This window comes from Mesocricetus auratus, unplaced genomic scaffold (genome assembly GCF_017639785.1).
Source record: "Mesocricetus auratus isolate SY011 unplaced genomic scaffold, BCM_Maur_2.0 Super-Scaffold_15014, whole genome shotgun sequence".
Classification (NCBI taxonomy): Eukaryota; Metazoa; Chordata; class Mammalia; order Rodentia; family Cricetidae; genus Mesocricetus; species Mesocricetus auratus.
The window spans coordinates 17,069,424-17,091,218 of record NW_024429186.1 but is presented as its reverse complement, the minus strand read 5'-3'; the positions used below and the strand labels follow the sequence as shown (position 1 = coordinate 17,091,218).

Below are 21,795 nucleotides of genomic sequence, written 5' to 3'. Positions count from 1 at the left end.
TAATTACTGAGAAGTCATCAATGTTTACATTGCATAATTTGGTGTGGGTGAGTGAGATGGAGTTTGTCTCTAGCTGGTGGCACTGTTTAGGGAGGATATGGAACTCTTTCAGAGGTGAGGCCTAGCAGCAGTACTAGGGGCCGGAACTGGAAGGTTACAGGCCAGCCTCAATACCTGTCAAGTCATTTCCTGATCTGCCAAGATTAATCCCAGCACTCGGGAGGCAGAGGCAGGCGGATCTCTGTGAGTTCGAGGCCGGGCTGGACCGATAGCCTCCTAAACAATACAGAGAAACCCTGTCTCATAAAAAACAAAAAACAAAACAAAACAAAACAAAAAAAAAAGATGGAAGATGTGGCAGCTGCCATGCCTTCCCTGTCGTGATGGCCTGTACCCTCGGGACCTGAGCCCAAACTGATCACAACTTACTCTGTCTCTTGTCCCACACTGTCACAGTGGCAAGAAAGGCAACTAATAGATTATATACACTTGGCCCATCACCACTGAGTCACACGATATGCTAAACATTTCTCTCACAGCACAGGCCATGAGAGCATTCATATTCTGAATGAGTAGTATTACTCATGGCTGTTTCTCAAAACCTAGAACAATGCAAGGCCAATAGTAAGCACACGAACTGTTCACTGAATGCTGTATGAATGAACGTTCTCTGTGGCAACCTAAGAGACAAAGGCTGGCCCAGTCCCTGGCAGAGGGTAGAGAATGGTCAAGAGAAAACAATCCTAGCCAGGCATAGCAGTACACACTGGAAAACCCAGCACTCGGAGTCTAAAGCTGCACATTCCAAATGTTCCAAGTCAGGGCTATATAGAAAATGTCTCAGCTGGGCGGTGGTGGCGCACACCTTTAATCCCAGCACTTCGGAGGCAGAGGCAGGTGGACCTCAGTGAGTTTGAGGCCAGCCTGATCTACAAAGCAAGTTCCAGGACAGCCAGGACAGTTACACAGAGAAATCCTGTCTCAAAAAACAAAGGGGAAAAAAAAAAGGTCTCATATTGAAAAAGCAAGTTATTAAATTTGTCTCTTAAGGTTAAGAATCATGAGGGATTCTACTCTTGGAAGAGATCTGAGGAGAGGAAATGGGTATAAAAAAGGTCATTGGGTTCAGCCTCAAGCAATGAGAACTGTGGAAGGCTTGTGTATCTGGGATTGGGTGGTAATATATTCTCTGACAGGAATCTGTGAGGGCCTCCCTGGTCTGCTTCATGCTTCACTGCAGCTGTGTAAAAACATGCAACTCCACAGACAGTTTCTCCAAGTTCCAGCTACAAGGTCCTGGTACAGAGGCTCTGACTGTGACCTGAAACAGCATTTGGGAAACGTTCCCACCAGACAGACATGCATCTGTACCTCCCAACAGACTGAATAGCAAGGCTAAGAATTCACAATGAACACAGAAAGGTTAATAGAAAAGCAATCATTCTCTTTATTTAATAATCTCTGATATTTAAAATACAACTCATTAACATCCACATCAACAGAACCCTCAGTGTTCAACAGTGCTTTGGAAGCCCAGCTTTCGAAGAAGCAGACAGACGGAAGACCTATGGAGTGGCAGCCCAAACTCCAGGAGACCGAGCACATGAGGAGGGCTGCAGGGTTGGGTCCTGAGCGAACTGCACTGCACAGTGCATCATATTGGCCAGAAGACAATGCTTTTTTATTTCACGGCTTTTGCACTTAAGTTTCAAATATTTTATTTATACAGAACAGTCATTTTTTTAAAAAAGTTATTCCTATTTAGTCCAGTGTTGTAGAAATTAGATAATCACATTTCAAATGTCTATCTTTCTCTAAAAAAAAAAATCTTTAAAAAAATTCCAGGAAACACACCACCTTTAAACTATGCAAGACACAAATATTACTAAATAACTGCATTTCCCACACACTTCAAACTAGTACCTCATCTATGACTGCAGTGTTAAAATGTTTACTGGTACTACTAAACCTCCATAAATTCAGGGAGTATATTGTTTTGTGCTAATTCTTAAAATGACAGACCATTACAGAAATAAAAAGTATCTGCAAAAACAAAATCAATATCCTTTTCATTCATGAATGACTACAACAAAACTTTTTATTATGTATAACACTTTGAAAAATACAAAACCAATTTGTTCTTTAGCTTATTAAAAACAAATTAGGAATAGAGGGAGAGTTTTCGTTTTAAATATGAAAAACAAAAATTATCTACACTACTGATGAGTTAATCCAATCTGGTCTTTCTTAAGTCACATACATCATAACTCTACACTTGGCAGGACTAAGGTTCAGCAAACACTTCATTTGAAAGTACTCCTTAAGGCCCCTCAAAACGTAGATTCCATGTGAATCTTCATTCTTTTGCAGTGGTAAGGACTGAATGCAAGGCCTGAGCCACTAGGCAACTGCTCTACCATTGAGTGCATCCTCGGTGCTGAATTTAAAACATCGGGATTTCCCAACTTAAGACTTTCGGTTAGCACAGTTTGGTTCTGCACTACCCAATTTGGACTTGCATAGGTCACAGGGGCCAGTTGTTAGAATTTAGTAACCCTTGGCACTGGCATGATTTAAAAATAGTATCGATATGCAGGTACTCAAAATGTGTGGCTTAGACTCTGATATGAATAAAACTTATTTTAATCAACTTGATATTAAATAAAACAATGCAGACTACTCAATTTGAGCATTCTTTCTCATTAACTTTGGTTTCATCAAGAAAAATCAAGTTTGCAGGGCAGGGTTGGGGGAGGAAGCACCACCTTAAATACTGTCTATGAATTGTAAATGATGTGGCCAAGGTATTAAAAGTTTAGTGCAGAATTTACCTGCACTACTGTATCAAACAATTCACAGCAGTGAAATATCTGCATATTGCTGTCTTGTTTTGTTTGGAACTCACTATATAGACCAGGCTGGCCTTGAACTCAGAGAGATCTGCCAGCTTCTGCCCACTGAGTATTGCGATTAAAGATGTGCAGAACCTTGCTTACGACATTAGCATCACAACTGTACATATTTTATCTGGTAGTACAAGTTACACATTAGAAAAAATGATACCAGTAGTTTAAATATTAAACATTAAGGTGCTCCCAATTGGTAAAAACAGAATGGAAATGTAGTCAAGTCCACAGCACAAACATACCAGTGAATTCCCTTGCCCCGACGGTCCTGCAATGCTGTACAGTAAATGGCAGCTCTTGGGGTATGAGCCAGAGCTTCCCGGAACCTTTGCACTTTTTTACACTGTGGTTATAATAAGCATTGGCATCTTTGGATATGGGCTACTCATTCATAATGAAATCTAAACATTCAGGTAAGCCTGGGTCAATCCAAAAGAGATGGCAGTTCAACAGTGATTTTGGATTTGCCTTGCCAAATACAATTCATAGCAAACTAAAAAAATATACTCAATGATATTCAATGTATGCTCAGTTTCTCTTTAAAATGTCTCTAATAAAAGATCAACATGCTGTGTTTCATAAGTGTTTTAACTAGGGTGTATTATATGAATGTTTTAAAAATTCTAAAGTTAAAACTGAAATACATATTGGCTTTCTCTTTTTTCTATCAGGTAGCTAATCAATCTAACTGTAGGAACATTTAATGTGATTTTTCAACGAGAAAAGGGTCAACGTCCAGATGATGTGACTGGCACACTGGGGTAGTTCCATACTTCAGACTAACACCTAACTGTGAATCGTAAGGTTCTAACTCCAATACCCTAAAGTTGCACAGTTCTTCCGAACTTCTGCAGTTACTAAAAGAAAACTTCATACATTTTAAAATAAGACTAATTTTTCATAAAGCAAACTCCAAAAAAACTTTAATTGGCACAAAATGACTAAGAAAAAAATCTCCCTGTTTTGGAACTGGGGATATAGATCAGAGGTAGAATGCCTGCCTAGCACACAGGAGGGAGTCCTGGGTTCAATCCCCAGTGTAACCAACCAAAGCAAAACCATCTGTCCTATCCATAGTCATAAATAAAAACATTTGTAATTTTTGCAGTTAGACAGCAATAAATCCCACATCAAAAAACTTTCCCTGATAAAACGTGTGCAGAGCACACACCAGTAGAGCAATATACCATTCTTCTCCTTCCTAAGCTACTGGCTAAAAAGTCTTCCTGGATTTTACCTATGTACAAGTCCACATTCATAAGGGGACAGAGAGGGAGGAAAGGAGGGAGAGAAGATATCAGGATCTATGACACCCATAAGATAGTTATTTTCACCCAAGTCATACCAAAGCACTAACCCAGAAAGACTGTGCATTCCAATTAAAGAGTGTCTACCAAAACTAAGGACTTTCGTGTTCATAGGTGAGAGCCTTCTGTGACTTCTGTAACTCTCTAGCAATTTAAACATGATTGCAGGGTCAACCCATAGTATATTTATGTATTTTCATTAGTAAATCACTTTCCCATTCTAGACTACCATCCCAGCAGGCTTTATTCTATTAAAAAAATTAGTGAAGCAGGCATATATTCCAGGACTTACTGTAAATAGTATACAAAGCTCCTGTCATAAAAGAAAAGCTAAAACAAACCAGCCACCAACACTGAAAGCCAAGCTTCTCCTGCAGTACATCCATGGGACCTGCATGTTAAGGAAGAAGGAAGTGTGTACTTAAGGAATACAGTATGGAAGGATTAGAGATGTCAGCCAGGGCACACCGAGAACCTTCACAAAAGCACCCAGAAGCTCATACTCACACAAACCAGCTCACTTAGACTCAAATACTCAAGCAGCGCAGACTGAAGAGTATAGGAATGCACCAAAGTTAAGAAATATTGATCCCACTAGAAAGGGCTTTAAAAAATCAGAACAGATTACCACGTTAGAGCTGGTACCCCAAGAGAAAATACCCCAATGAAGCACCCATGTACACACACACACACACACACACACACACACACACACACACAGGAAGAAGACAAGATTAGCTTTCAGTAATGAGACAGACATTTCCATAAAAGGTTGGTCTAATATGAAACAAGCTCAAGTGAGCCAAACCACCTCCAATGGAGAGAAAATGAAAACAAAAATACAAGATCAAGTTCAAAGGCAAGAGCTAATTAGTTGGTCCACTCCCTAATTTCAGTTCGATATTGCACATGAGAAAAACAAACGGGGAAATTTAGTTGCTGGCTGCCTCTTTGGCTGGTATCAGGATCATTACTTCGTCCTATGACATGTTTTTTGGCTTTCTGATCATCTGCTTATAAACCACCAGAGTGTCTTATCCCTTCCAGTGTCACTGTAATCACACAGACAATGTTAGAAAGTATGAGTAGCAAAATGATTTTTAAAGGTATTATTTTTTTCCTTCTGCTTTCAAATTATCTTTAGTATTTTCTAAAGACATGGTTCCAGCTGCCCGAAGTATGTCTTCACTCACAGCATCACCTGCTGGGAAAGAAAAGAGTTCTCAGAGACATTTCTGGAAGATTCTCAATCATAAAGCACAAACTTTTGAACTAGGGTGTAGCTAAGTCAGTAGAGCGCTTGCCTAGCACTCACAAGGCCCTGGGTTCAATCCCTAGCATGGCATAAAATCAGCCATAGAGTCTCCTATAATCCTAGCACCAAGAGATAGAGGCAGACGTCTCAGAACTTCAAGGTTGTCCTTGACAATACAGCATTTGAAGTCAGCCCAAGCGACAGGAAAACTGTCCAAAATGAAGGGGAAAAGACTTAACTGTGTAAATCTGCTGGAACAGTGTGCTATGTTGTGTGCAGAGGTCAGACAAGAGCTAAGTGGTTCCTAATGACTGGACACAGGTTGTCAGGTTTGACAGCAAACATCTTTCTCTGCTGAGTCATCTTGCTGGCCCTAGTTTCCTTTTTTTTTCACTTGTAATTCACATACTATTTGTGTGACTATTTAAAATCCACAAATGGATAGAGAACAAAAGATCATATAAGGCATATACCTATTGCTCCTCCTTGTCCAGTTCCTCTGTGGCCAACCCAAAGCCCAGCCAGATGTCTGTTTATAGTTCTGCCCATCTGGTAAGTCATGGTCTCATACAGTATACACAGCCCTCTGAATGTAGACTTTTTTCATTTATCATAATGCATTTGACATTTATTGTGTTTATTAACAAATCGGCCTCTTTAGAAAATCGTTTTATTTGTAAACAATTAAATTCACAGGAAGTTGCAAAGACACCTGTGGATCTGTCAGATCAATTTCTCACAACAGTTACATCTTCTATACCTAAAGCTCAAACTGAAACATGAACTGTAGCACAACATTGGTGGTTCTACATGGAATTTAAAGGATCTTCTTTATTTTTTGGTTGTTTTGTTTTGTTAAAGACAAAATGCCTAACATGGCATTTTATCACACATGTAAACTCCACTACCACCACCACCAAGACTAGAGGGCTAGGGGCATGTTAAGTTGTGGGGAATGGATGAGGTCCTATGTGAATGAACACAATCGTGTCAAGGACCCTAATGTTTCAGACACAGGGAAATGGCAAAGCCTTCCCTGGGTCAGGCTCAGAGGAATGTTCCTCTACTCCAAGAGAAATTTCAAAGTCTTCTCCTGGTCCAAGTAGGGGTGCTAATAATGGACAGTTGCCCATTAGCTAAAACCAGTGTGAGCAGAAACTATCAATATAGCTTCCTTTTGCATGACTGCAATCTGAGACTGCTCCCTTACTGATACCGCCTATGAACATTAGCTAACCACACACCACACCACACCACACTGACATGCATGCACATGCCTCCTCCTTTGCGCTACATTTAATAATGCACTGGGTTTCCAGACTGCTGCTGGTACACCTCCATCAGAGCACAAGGCCTACCCAACACCAGCTTTTCTCTGTATCTGTTATTTCTTCATTCCCCATCATCCTGTTCAGGGCAATTCCTAAGCTGTGTAAGTTGGGGCACTCAGTGGTATAATTTTTTCCCCAGTGTGCACCATGTGCCGGGTTTCATCCTAAGTGCTACAAAAACAAACCCCATAAAACCATTACATCACCACAATCCCCTCCCTCTTACACTGCTTTGTATCCATGCCCAACTTTCCCCCACCTTGTCAATCCTGCTGCCCACACTATCCTAATTTCTATCTGAACACATCTGGGAGGTTTAGAATGCTATACAAACATCGCCTCGGATTGAAACCTTTCCAGACTGTCCTGAATCTGACATAATCATCCCAAAGTCCAGACCAGATGCCTCATGCATCAAGAGTTGGCTTCTTCTTAATCCTGAAAGTAATACTGTATGGCATGAAGTACTACAGTTTGCTTAACCATTTATTTGCTGAAGGTATGGTTGTCTCCAAATTTTGATTAAGACCAATAAAATAGTCATGAACATTTATATATATACTTTTGTGTAGACATACATTTTTAAATCTATGGCATAAATACCCATGAATACTGACTGGATCATATGGTCAGTATATATTCAGCTTGCTTGTTTTTTTTGAAACAATGTAGCTCTGGCTAACCTGGCACTTACTATATAGACTAGGCTAACCTTGAACTCATAGAAACTCACCTGCTTCTGGTTCTGGAGTGCTAAGATTAAAGGGATCCTGCTGTATGTTCAGGTTTTTAAGAAAAAACTGGCCGGGCGGTAGTGGCGCATGCCTTTAATCCTAGCACTCGGGAGGCAGAGACAGGCAGATCTCTGTGAGTTCAAGACCAGCTTGGTCTACAAGAGCTAGTCCCAGGACAGGATCCAAAGACACAGAGAAACCCTGTCTCGAAAAACCAAAAAAAAAAAAAAAAAAAAAGAATGAATGAAAGAAACAACTGAATTACTTTCTGATGTTAAAATGCAATAAAGTTCGCCTCACTTTCTGTCCCTTAGCTCCCTCATTCATAACTGCCAAACACACAATCAAACTAGATCAGTGATACAATTTTTGTTTCAACCATCAAATATAATTCAGAAAATTCAAAAGAAAGGAACAGTATTTAACATCTTTCACACTTTCTATTCTTGCCTCAATATCACCTCATTTCTTTTCTGTTTTGAGAATTTTTCTTAAGTTTTTTTTTTTAATTGAAAACACATTTTTCCAAACAATATATTCTGAACCGGGTCCCCTCCCTCATCTCCTCAGATATCCTCCCCACCTTCCCACTCATTCACCGCCACGCTTTCTCTCTCTCTCCTTAGGGAAAAACAAAAACAACCAGGAAAATTTATGAAACAAAGCAAAAACAAAAAACACAGAACAAAGGAAACACAGGGAAAAAAGCCCACTATACATATGCACGCAGAGACACAAATGCACACAGAAAACCCATAAAAACACAAAATCGGAAACCATAATAGATACGCAAAAGACCAGTAAGGTTTCAGGACAAAAAAAGAAAAAAAAAGCCAAAGCATTAAGAGATAAAAATTAAAAATTCTTCAAAAAGAACAGTGAAGTTGGTCATCCACTGGGCATGGGGCTGTCCTTGAATGTGATTTGTATACCCAATGAGACTCCAATGGAGAAAACCGATTTTCCTTCTGAAGTGACTGTCCATTGGAGAGAGCTTGTGAGTTAGGGATGGGAGATCAGATCCACTTCCCCATCTCAGTGCTGAGACCCCTCCGGCTTGGACTTGTGCAGACCCTGAGCATGCTGCCACCATCTGCGTTTGTATGTGTGTCAGTTTGTATGTGTTCCAGCGTATCTGGAAGGTATGGTTTTCCTGGTATCTTCCATCCCCACAGGCTGGTACCATCTTTCTGTCACACCTCCTCAAAGTTCCCTGAGCCCTAAGGGGCAGAGTTTGACGGAGACATCCATTTAGCACTGGGTATCCCAAGGTCTCTCACTCTCTACATTGTCCAGTTGTGGGTCTCAGTAACTGATGGCTAGTCCTGGCTCTGATGATGGCTTATCTCCTTCCCAGGCCCATGTAGCTACCCCGTTCTTTGTTTTTTTATTTTTTGAGGTTTCTCTGTGTAGCCCTGGCTGTCGTGGAACTCACTTTGTAGATCAGGCTGGGCGTGAACTTGGAGATCTGCTTGCCTCCACCTCCCAAGTGTTGGGACTAAAGGGAACCATGTCCAGTTCCCTTTCCCTAGCTTTCAAGGATAGGACTGACTGCTAGAGACATTTTTTTCTCAATTCTAAAGAGTATGTTAATTACTGCGTAAGTAATCCTGGGTTTAAAATTTTCCTTCAGCACTTTAAAGCTCACAAGAAACCTCTCCATTTCAAATTGCTGTTGGGAAGGTTATTTCCTGCTGATTTGGGACAGTGTCTTCAGTTTGCAGAAGTCTATGAGTCCTGGTATGTATTTCTTTGGGTTTATACTAACTTGAAGTTCATTCAACTTCTCCAGTTTGCAGGTTTCTAGCTTTCAGGTATTTTTCTGCTTTTGAATTTACATGTGGAATAGAGATGTGGCAAAGTGTAACTACAATCTCAGCACTCAGAGTCAAAAGTAGGACAACAGTAAATTTGAGGCTAGTCTGGGCTAGATAGTAAGACTCTGACTCAAAACAAACAACAAAAAAACAACACCAACGATTAAAATTGCCCATGTGGCTCCTTTTTCCTAGTTCTTGGAGTGACAGTGGTTTTCAACTGAACCCTGGGCACTTGGGTACTGTCAAACTGCCAATCTTACTCAAGTCTTTGCTTTGTGAGCCTCCTCTGAGACACAGAGGAGTGTATGTGGGCATGTGTACATCAACTACAGGTGCCCAAGTTGGCCAGAGTGTCAAATCCAGTAATTGGAGTTACGGATTCTGTATAGTGTGCTCTCTAGTGCAAGACATGCTCATACCAACAATCCTTCCTCACTGGCTGTCTTCTTACTGTACAATTCTAAGCATTCTGCATAGATTCTCTGCGAAGTACCCTGACAGACAGGGTTCCTTTTCCACTCAACTTCTCCCAATAATTGGCTCAAGTTTAAGACCTATTAAATCAAGGCCTGGTGAGTAACCTGAACTTCTAGTTATTATCTAGATTACACTAAGGTATGTTTTTCTTTATTAAGTGGTGAAAGGTATTTATTTTCTACTTACTAATATTCATGACCTCTGGACCATCTCTAGAGAATTTCTGAAGAATGTGCTAACTATATGTGGAATTTTAAAACCACCCAGGGCATGGTGGTTCATGCCTATAATGCTATTACTAAAAATGCCCAAGGAGGAGGATCATGAATTTGAGACCAGTATAGGCTACACAGAAAGTTCCAAGCTAGCCCTAAGGCTATACAGTAAAACTGTTTGTTTGCTTGTTTTAATTAAATAAAACCTAAACATTCACAAAGTGTTCTAATCTGTCTGCTTTTTACTTCAAAGGAACTGAGTAGATGATAAATCCATTCAAGAGTTTTTAATACAATTAAAGAAGAAGAAAATATAAAGCAAAAATGACATGAACCTTGGGTATCAAATAAAGTATTTGAGTAACAATCATGGTGAATGGCCAGAGAGCCATACCTTGGCTGTTCCCAAGTTCTCCTGAACTTGTGGTCGGTCTTTCACGAGCAGATGAAAGCTGTCTAGGTCGATCTACCTCTTGCTGCTGATGTTGCCTGGAACATTCAAAAGAGAATATACATTAAAAGACCACCTAAGAGATAAACAGTCCATGAGAATTTATTTCTTATTCATGTAGGACATAAACTTTTCCATGAATCAAAATGAACCCTGGCCTGAACACCTCAGAAGGTGAGAATTAGTTTGATAATTACAAGTATAAAAGGGGCAAAATTTTTAAAACCCTACATATTTGAGTTATCAAATAAGAAGTAGGTATTTTCATTTCCTGTATATGGTTTACTAGTAGTTACTCATATGCAAACGAATGTTGGCTTATGCACCTTTAATACTAGGAGCCACTGAAAAAATACTTTGACAAGATAAAGCATCTAAATTTACTGTGCTCCTCCTGGCTGGCTCCTGGAGCCCCCTCTTCACGAAGCCACCTGGCCATCTCACTGTTTCACTTGAGTTACCAGCACAAACACACTGCCACCTTGATGCTTCTGTTTGAACTGTAAGCTAACCAGAGCACAAACCTTACGCTGCTTACCTGCATGCCCAGTACCTGAGACTGTCCATCACATAGCAGCTTCATCACATACTTGATGAAGAAAAGAAATGGAAACAACTGTATGCAGCAACAGTGCCACTGTATGTTGGAAGTGTGTGATCTGCGTTTTGATTTTGATTTTACAAGGGCTTACAGTTAAATGATTGCATAAAACACAGAAGACACTTTTTGAAGAAGTCCTAACTTATGTATGTGTGCACTGTGACATAACTACAAGCCTACGGGGGCCAGGTATGCCCCCCACAGGCTCATGTAAGTGTGGCCTTACCAGAGGAAGTGTGCCACTGGGTGGGGGGGGGTCTCTGAGGTTTCAAATGCCCATGTCAGGCTAGTCTCTCCCTTTCTGCCTATGTAGAACTCTCAGCTACTTCTCCAGCACCATGTCTGCCTACACGCTGCCATGCTTCCTGCCATGATAGACTACCCTGAAACTGTAAACAAGCCCCAATCAATGCTTTCTTCTTAAAGAGCCGTTGTGGTCACGTTGTCTCTTCACAGCAACACTGACTAAGACAGTCTCTCAAAAAAGAAATGAAGCTGTAATGGCTTGTGCCTGCAGTACAAGCTCCTCAGGAGGACAAGGAAAAACACCACCTGAGCCCAGGAATTCAATACCAGCCTGGGCAACATATCAATCCCTATCCCAAAAACAAGACAAAACATGCAGGAGTATATTCCTGTGTTTAGAAAAATGTACACTGTAATGCTAAGCTACAATGAGAAAGAAAGAAGTTACTCCCAGACGCGTCTGATATGTCAACAATCTGGATGAAGTGTACTGAGAGCTACAAGGAGCTCTGCCCACTAGTTCTACTTTTAAGTAATAAACATACACTTTAGCTTTAGAAAGCTAAAAAAAAAAAACTATAAATTTCTGAGATTAAGAAGTCACAGATTTAAAAAGTTGAGTATGATTTTAAAAGGACCCGAATTCAGTTATAAGCAGCATATTGTTTTCCAGCACTCTTCTCAATTTTGAAAAAAAAAGACCTCTAGTCAGGCTGCTGGCCTCCACCTCCCAGTGCCCCAAGCAAACGCCACACCTAACTGTCCTTCTCAATTTTGAGCAATAGAGAACTCAGAGAACAGGAAGTCCCTCTTCTTCCTGCTTCCTCCTGTTGTTGTGGCCTTCACACAAGGACAGTCTGGAGCATGGCCTGAGCTCTGGCTACCCTGGCACATCATGGAGGCTCCTGCATGCCCTCCTCTTCCTCCCCTTAAGAATCTAGGGCTGATAGAGGGATGACCTTGAACCTACTTTTAAGTTTTCATTTTACTGACACAAGTATTGCACATATTCATCCAGTTATTATAACTTCAAATAATGCAAAACGAGAAGAAAATCAACTGCCAGCCTTGGAACAACCACGGGGAAGCACTGAAGACTGCTATGGAACAAGTTCCTCAGTGCCCTTCCCACCATGCCTTCAGTCCTACACAGGCTGCCGAGCAAGAGCCTGGCTTCTGGTTACAGAGCAAACACTCATAGGAGCTACAAAGGGCAGAAATGAGTCAATGAGGCAGACACAGCTGTTTCCCTGAGAAGCAAAGTCAAGGAGACTCAGTCCTAAATTCTACTTCATGGCTGTCTCAGTGCGACCAGAAAGTCTTGACAACCATGATTCCAGGATCACAGTTACAACTGGTTTTTTGTTTGTACATTTGTTTGTTTGACGATTTAGTTAGGGTGTTACATGTGATGGTATATGGGTTTAACCTCAGCAGAGGCAGAGCAATCTCTGTGAGTTTGGGTGGCAGCCAGGTTTACATAATGAATTCAAAAACAGCCAGGGCTACACAGAGAAGCACTGTCTTTAAAAACAAAACAAACAAAAAGATTCAGTTAGAGGCTGGAGATGGTTCAGCAGCTGAGAGCACTGGCTGCTCTTCAGATGACCTGGGTTCAATTTCCACCACCTGCATGGCAGTTCACATGCATGTGGTATACATATATACATGCAGCTAAAATACCCATACATGTGGAAAGGGGTAAACTAAACTTAAGGGCTTTACTTCTAATAATTTAGAAATAAAGGGACCAGACCCTCACTCAGCCCCCTGCTTCCGTAGCCATGACAGGCTACAGAAAAGACGCGTGGGCCTCTGACACAAGGAAACTCCAGATCCTCTGGCCTCCCAGACTCTAGGGCCAAAAGTGAACACAAAGAAACTCTAAACCCCCACTCCCAGCCTCCTAGATGTTTGGTTCCTAGGAACTGTTTGGCCACAAAAGAAACTGGGGGGAGGGGAGGAACGACACCAAAACCTCCCCTGTAGTCTGCAGGATATAGTTCTGAAAACTATTGGTATCTATGTATAATAGGCCACCTGCAAGTGCCATAGAAACCACAGAATGTTCCCTCTCAGCACTGACCAATGAAAATAATTGGTACACAGGTATTTCATGCCAAAACATGACTTTGAAAAGTTCTCCTGATTGTTCCCAAATGTCAACCAATCAGAAACCAACCCATACCTACTGATGTAATCCTGTAACTTTTGTCTATAAAACCTAGCAGTAGCCGGACATTGGTGGCACATGCCTTTAATCCCAGCACTTGGGAGGCAGAGGCAGGCAGATCTTTGTGAGTTCGAGGCCGGCCTTGTCTACAGAGTGAGTTCCAGGACAGCCTCTAAAACAATACAGAGAAACTCTGTCTTGAAAAACCAAAAACCAAAAAAAAAAAAAAAAAAAAAAAACCAAAAACAAAAACAAAAAACCTAGCAGTAGACAGGGAACTTCACTCTCTCAGGAGGCAGCTGTGACAGCTAGCCAGACAGGATCTCTGTTATGGGTGGATGAACAAGCATTAAACCTTGCTTTTGCAGTTTAGTGGGTCTGTCTTCCTGGTGGTCTCTGGGGATTTGCAACTTGGGCACAATATGAAATAAAATTGAAGTTTTTTCTAATTTATTTATACATATGACATAAAGATATTTCTTATTATGTACACATATGGTGGGTACCCTCAGAGTGAAAACAGTGTGGTGTCCTCTGAAGCTCGAGTGTGAGCCATGTGTGGGTTCTGAGACCTGACCCTGGGTCCTCTGCAAGCTCAGATCTGATCCCCATCATCCTAAGCAGCAGTGGTCACTACCCTTCTCACACTCTCTACACTTCAGAGGCCTGGCTCAGAACTTCCCTAACATCATAAGCCTCTAATTTCACTATTAATTAGTGTTTTTCTTAAACACCTGTTTCTGATTCTTAAACTGACTGACTAATAAACCAAGCCAAGCCATTAAAGTGATGGCACAAGTATTAGGAAATCAAAACACCACAACACTCCCTGGCTATGAATGTTTGCATCCGTCCTGCTGGGAAACACTATGTTTTTTTAACAGGCAGATGACAGCATTCAAAGTTATACCTTGAGAAGACATTAATAGTGCTAACAAGTATCTGTGTAACATGTAACAGCTGACAAATAGTCTTCAGACCCATCACTTAATTCTATGCTCCCAACAGCAGGCATTAATAGTGCTGGTGTGGACTCCGGCTTGGGGTTTTATGACTGATAAACAGATTTACAGATCACTGCTAGAAAAAAAAAATGTCATGTCAAGGAGCTATACTTAGTGACACTTATTTATAAGCTATGAATTTATAATAGGCTAGTTTTTATTAGCATTTTTTGCACAAGAAAGAAATCCTATGTGTGTTATTTGCTATCTACATCAAGTCTGAGGCTTTCAACACTCAATGGGGGGGAAGATAGTGATGAACTGTGAGTAGCAAGTTAGTACCAGGTCAGTCAAACAATCTTTACAGCCAACAGCCCAAAGACAGAATCGAGAGAGATAGGGATTCCAGATAAGCCATCAGGGATTTGAGTAAAAGGCAAGGGCAGCGCACACTTTTGACCAATGAGCCACCCTCAGCCTCTTGGCAGCCTGTGCTTGAACTCGGTAGCACTTATAAATGCTAGTCAATGGTCGAGTAAACACCACAGCTAACTTTGAATTCATCTCAGCTCTATGTGACTAAGTAGAACATTCCCTAGCTATCTTTAAATTCTCAGCAGAGGGTAAAAGCCTAGAAACAAATTTAGTCCACAATCAGCCACTAGAAAAGAGGCATGCTCCTGCCCAGATTGCTTTATAAAAGGGTGCAAGGTTGGCCAAAATCTCTGCCATCTCAAAAGCACTAGTCACTGTTATTAAGTTATGATTGTCATAGCTTAACATTCATCATGGGATGCTACCAAATTATCTTCACTACTACTAAAGTACAAACCTACTGAAGTTTCAAATTTTTATTCCAAAACAGTTAGCAGAATGTCTAAATAAAGGAAGGGGGTGGGTGACAAGGCATAGCATATGAAGATTCTTTCTGCTAAGCCGGATGACCTGAGTTCAAGTCACAGAACCCACATGGTAGAAGGAAAGGTAGCAACACCTGCCAAGTGGCCTGTGCCATACAGCGTAGTACACACACACATTCTCTCCTCTCTCCTCTCTCTCTCTCACACACACCACACACACTCATTTTCACACATACACGCTGTCTCTCTGTCTGTGTGTCTGTCTGTCTGTCTCTCTCTCTCACACACACACACACACATACAAAGATTACAAATATATATATATGACAAGAGCGGAATGTATGCCGTCATTAGCATCACTTATTGAAGAAAGGGGTAGTGGGAAAATACTTTAAAACAAAACTCTTTAAATATCTAGAATACTAATTTTGCTATTTAGCTTTAAATTATTTTTAAAACTAGACATTTATATAAAATTGTTAATTATTATTGTGTGACAACAGCATTTACTAGGGAAAAAGAAAACAGAAAACCAGACAAGCTAGGTATGGTGTGTACACTGGCAATCTGCCCATGGGGAGTGAAAGTCAGGATGAGTGGGAGCTTAGAACCAGGCCCAACAGTAAGGGAAACTGGTCAAAAACAATACAGAAAAAAACCAAAATAATCCTACAGAAAACAAACAAACAAAAAAACAAATATTTTGGGGGCACATACTAAATAGTAATGACATGATGATTGTGAATTACAAGTCCACACCTATGGGAGGATGGAAAGAAATGGGAGTCAGAGGCATAAAACCTGCGTTACGTGCTGGTATTTATTAAATCTGGGTAGTAACTATGGGCATGTTATATATAAACCTAAGGCTTATCATAATTTAAAAACAGTTAATTTTAAAATTCAAAAAGACATGAAAAGCACTAATAAGCACTATTTTAGGATGTAAATATAATTAAATCTATTAATCAGTCACTGAATAAAGACTAGAAATATCTCACATTAAGAGGATGTCAGCTGATCAGAACTTTCCTTCATACACTTCTGAGTTGTGACTTAAAAAAACAGAAAACAGAAAAAGGTAAACATTATCTTCACAATACCAGCAGATGCAAAATGGTCCAAACTTTATACCACTAATCGTCAACTACAACTCTAAGACGTGGCTGCTCACGGTCAGAGGTGCTGCTGTGTGGCCGCCGCTGCTGCTGCTGTGCGGAGGTTGAAGCCCTAGCCTCACCCATGCTGGGTGAGCACTCCCCGCTGAGCTGCATCCTAGACGTTCAGAGATTTTGAAATGTGAAAATAAATGCATCACTGATTGATGAGATGGGGTATGCAACTGTACAGTCCATCTCTAGCCTTATCTTTCTGACCTGAGATCAGAGGGTTCAATTATCTATTACTGATCATATTATTGATATTCCTGATCATATTATTGGTCACTTTTAAGGTGGAGTTTGGTTTTAAAAGTCAAAAGCTGAGTATGATGACATATATCTGTAATCCTAGCACAAGGGAAGTTGAGGCAGAAAGCTAGCCAGGAGTTTAAGGCTAGTCGGAGCTAATGATAAAACCCTGTTCAAAAAATAAAGGTAAAAATATTTTTAAAAGACTAGAAAGGAAGGCATTATAAAACTGTAAATACAGGGTGTGGGGTGGCGCACACCTTTAATCCCAGCCCTCGGGAGGCAGAGGCAGGCGGATCTCTGTGAATTTGAGGCCAGCCTGATCTACAAAACTACACAGAGAAACCCTGTTTCAAAAAACCTAAAAACAAAAACAAAAGGTGTAAACACTTCTTTCTTAGTACTTATAAACTGGGTACAGCACACAGTTTTGGGAGCTTATGGTTCAGATTTATGGCTTCTATGCCCCTGACGCTGATGGGTCTTGGGTCTGTTAAAATGACAGCAGGACCACAGAGCACCTACCACTTGTACTTGGGAATAGCCCCACTTTCCTCAAAGGCTGTTTTCCCTGTTAACTCCTGGGAGGATTAGGAGGGCCAATGGATCAATAGGCAGTTAGTTCTTCCTGTCCTAAGTCCATCTTCCTTCTGATAAGCAAAATTCCACAAGGTTTCCTTTATCCTACTCCATTTAAATTTATCCAAGATCCGGCAAAGGTTTTTCCTCTAAAACTAGTTAAGTATTTCACACTTTATTTGCTGTAAAAAATTAAAAAACAAAAAAAATGCTGGGTGGGGTGGCACACATCTTTAATCCCAGCACTCAGGAGGCAGAGGCAGGCAGATCTCTGTGAGTTCAAGGCCAGCCTGGTCTACAAATCGAGTTCCAGGACAGGCTCCAAAGCCACAGAGAAACCCTTCCTCAGGGTGGGAGCAGGGGCAGGAGGGGGGAGAGGGGGACACAGGACGGACATATGACTTTAAAAAATTTTGTATGTTCATAAGTTCAGGCAGTTAGCAGTAATTTACAAACAGACAAAATCAGCAAGTATGAAATATGTAACTTTAATCTGTACCAACTACTTTACTTTTCAAAGTAGGCTTCTCTTCTCTTCCGCAGCTCTTCTGAAGTAAGACTGGTACTGGATGTCTGGGGACTATCTTGAGACATACTTCTGGAACTACCTAAAAAAAGCCAATCATTACATATATACCTGTTCAAGCAGCAGTGTGCTTGTTCTCCCTGGAGCAAGCTACCATAAAGTTTTCTTCTTAAGAACATCCTATTACTGTTCTACAAATGTCTCAGGGAAAATCTAACATGTTACTGCAACCACAGCTGATGCTATCTGTGATGCAGATATGAGAATACAAGCTAACAGTTCATCGGGTATGAGAAGTCATGTATGCTCTTTTAATTTCCCCAAACTGCATCTATACCGTCACAGGCATGGTGTTCCTCAAAGTGACCTATGATGACAACCATAACATGCCCTTACTCTGGTCAACACTAAAGTTTCTAAGTTCTCACCAAACAGATCCCATGTAAATTTTGACAGTGGTAAGATGGTTTTTCTAAGCATTACTGCAATAATGTAGCAGGCCCCTGCTAATAAAACACGGGACTTCACACTACACAGAGTACGCAGGGGTAGACCTGGAGGCAAGGAGTCTAGGATAAAGTAATGGCCATGTTACCGGATCTTCAACACACTATGACATTTAAGGAATTCAGATGATGAACAATCTCATTAAAAGTAGAAGCAGTTTCATATAAATTAGATTACAAGAAAATCACGAAAATAAAGCACTTTGTGTTTTCAGTAATCTGCTTTGAGTGTCTCAACACTTCTCTCTGCCTACATACCCAACGAAGTTTACTGTTACTCTCCTCCGCTAATGGACTTACATTAGTGACAAAGGTGTATCCCGAAAAAGAGGGCTAAGTCTTATTAAGCTGTACAGCCTGGAAGTGCTGGGTGTCCACTGGCATGCATTTGCCAAAACAGCTTGCTTGGTTAAGGGTCATCTAGCCACTAGAAGATTAATTCAATCACTTGTTATATTATTTCAGCACTGTAATCAAATAATATAACCAGAACTAAAACTATATCTGTGTTAAACACAACAAATACAGTCCCAATAAAATACAGGTTATAAAGGTGATTCAAAGAAATCTAAAAGAAATACCGAAATTCTAGAGCCATTGTTTTGCAGTAACTACCAAAGAACTTCCAAAACTACAAAAATTTTCAGCAAAGCTAAGAACAACGTGAAGCGGTTCTCCACAAATGACTAAAGTGCACACCACAATGTCCATACCTTGCATACTGAGCTGAATGGCCCTGCGGAGATCAGCTTCTTCATCTTCCATGTCAATTTCCTGACGACTTATTGCTAGAGCCCTCTGTAAATCATCCTCATCTTCATCCAATATTCCCGCCCCATCGGCTGCCTCTAGGACTCGCTCCAGATCTGCTTTGAGAACACTAAACAACAAATGCATTCATAAAACTTACAGCCTGGCCTCCAAGCTTATTTCATTAAAAAAAATTTATGTGCATGGATATTTCGTTTCATGTATATCTTTCACAATGTGTGTGCAGGGGCCAGAAGCGGGTGCTGGATCCTCTGAGACTGGAGATACAGAAAGTTGTGGGTTACCAGGTAGGTGCTGAGAATCAAACCCAGGTCCTCTAGGGATAAAGCACTGAGCCGTCTCTCCAGTCCCATTGTTTTCAACTTAAGATAAAACATAAAGGCGCTTACAAACTAAAGAAGTTAGATCAAAAAACACTCTAGAAGAGAAGGTCTAGTAAACAACTGAGTCGCAATATGAATCTAAGCCAAGATATTTAAGTAATTCAGAGTGTTATTTCCATAAACTTCACTAAAACACAGCCTTGCGGGGCACTGTGGCATATCCCTGTTGAGTATCAGCTACTGGGAGGTGAAGACAGAAGGAAGTCAAAGTGGACAACTGGACAACTTAATGAGACCTGTCATCAGAAGCGAGGCATGGGGACTAGGACATTGTTCAATTTAGTGGCAAGAGTGTATGCATGAAACCCAGGATTTGAGGACAAATACTACACACACATTCATAATCCCAGCCAGCCCAAGTGAGATCTTTTTGTTTGTTTGTTTGTTTGTTTTTGTTTTTGTTTTTTTCAAGACAGGGTTTCTCTGTGTAACAGCCTTGACTGTCCTAGAACTTGCTTTATAGAGTGTACATTAGGCTTACCACCTGCCTCTGTCTCCCAAATGCTGGGATTAAAGGTGTGTGCCACCATTACCTGATGAGATCTTATTTTAAAAACCAAATAAATACAGAGGCTCCTCTAACAATAAGTGGACATGTCAAACTGCCTTCCAAACATATTAGATCTATAGATTAGTGCTACTCTCAGAAAAGCTTTTTATGAAGTCAGTTCTTGGTTGCCCACCAGAACTAAATAATAAGATCTGACTGGCAGACACATCACCCACTGTGGCTCCATCACAGAGATCAAACAGGCGCTGAGCTGGAGCTTTCACCGTGCGGGAAGGTGCTACGTAGGCTGCTGGAAGAGAAAACCATTAATGGTCTTAACCAGACCCTGTGTGTTCTGCTGCAACACTATCTTGCCAGACAATAGTGACATGACTATTATGGAAGGCAATCAACCACTTTTTCTTTTCCCTTTTTGTTTTTGAGATAGGGTCTCACTATGTAGCTCTGACTGTCACAGACCCGGCTGACCCCAAATTCAGAGAACTCCACGTGCCTCCACCTCCCGAGTGCTGGTGTTAAAGGCGTGTACCACCATGCTTGGCCCAACCATTTTCTGATGGGATTTGAGGGCCACTCCGTGGAAAGTAATTCATGCCTGCTACCATGAACCTGTCAAGCCCATAGGTCATAGGGCTAAGTAGGTCACAGGCCCAAATGGGGGACACAACTACTACTGTCTTACTAAATGGACATGTCAAACTCTCTTCCAAATACATTTAGATCTACAGATTAGTGCTTGGTCAGAAAAACTGCTTTTGGTGGGGTGGGGGAAGACGAATGGACAGGACAAACATGGGATGGGATGGGACTCACAGGATGGGACACAACAGGCAGTTAATACAAAGACTCAGAACCATTCAAAGTGCTTGAGAATAGGGACTTGAATGGGAAGTCTATATCGAGCCTCAAGGAACTTCACAGGAGGGAGCAGAAAGAATGTAGGTGCAGGAGACCTGGAAGAGATGCTGTGAAGTGCTGTCTTCTGACTATGGCATGGCTGCTGTACAGGAACTCACAGCAGCTATGGTTACCATGGCTACCAGCATACAAACTTCACAGGATCAAGACATCAGCATTCCTGCGTGGACAGGTAGGGAAGCACTCATGAGGCCCCATCCCTAGCTGAAGAGTTAGTTGCCATTATCGCTGCTAAGGGAGAGGGAGCAATTTTCCTTTAGTGGAACAGCCACTAGTAGGTTGCTCACGCAAGCAATCCTAATTAAACTCAGTGAGTAAAAAAAAAAAGAGAAAGAAAAGAAGGGGACCTGCTGGGAAGATAAAAGGATTCAGAGGGATCAGAAAGGGGTTAAGACAGGGTAATGAGGGATAAACATAATAAAAATAATTATATACATGTATACAATTGTCAAAAACTTAAAATTACATAACCACATCAAAGTGTTGAATTCCCTGTCCCCCTTCAAAGTATGTCCATATAGTTACATAAAATGGTTAAAATTTTTAAATAAATATATGAAATGAAAATAGGGGACTGGGCCTAATTGAATAATAGAATATTTGGCTAGTATGAACAAGAGGTTGATCTCTACCACCACAAAAACAAACACACAAAATAAAAACAAGATCCAAAAAAAATAAATAAAAAGATAAAAAAGTTACTGGTGGTAAATAATCACACATTAAATATAAGCAGTGTCTGGAGAGGTGCCTCAGTGGTTACGATCACTTCCTGCTCTCCAAAGGGCCAAGTTTAGTTCCCAGCACCCATGTCCTGCAGATCACAATCACCTGTAACTCTAGCTCCATGGGATCCAACCCCAATACTGGCA

General features: G+C 40.9%; 1 protein-coding gene across 10 annotated transcripts in view; it reads right to left on the bottom strand.

Annotated features, from left to right (window-relative positions):
- Positions 1 to 1,423: 1,423 nt before the first annotated feature.
- Atxn3 (ataxin 3) overlaps positions 1,424 to 21,795 on the bottom strand; it is a 40,010-nt gene continuing 19,638 nt past the window's right edge. For 5 of the 10 annotated variants that reach the window (XM_013112218.3, XM_040742613.1, XM_005068397.4 and 2 more), the window contains 4 exons: positions 19,054 to 19,220; positions 17,820 to 17,916; positions 10,440 to 10,534; positions 1,424 to 5,417 (listed from right to left, as the gene is read on the bottom strand). In XM_013112218.3, the coding sequence (XP_012967672.1) occupies positions 5,323 to 5,417; positions 10,440 to 10,534; positions 17,820 to 17,916; positions 19,054 to 19,220 (454 nt within the window). In that variant the 3' untranslated portion in view covers positions 1,424 to 5,322. Of the gene's footprint in view, positions 5,418 to 10,439; positions 10,535 to 16,321; positions 16,376 to 17,807; positions 17,917 to 19,053; positions 19,221 to 21,795 lie in introns of all 10 variants that reach the window. The other 5 variants (XR_005876180.1, XR_005876179.1, XR_005876178.1 and 2 more) reach the window with 5 other exon arrangements.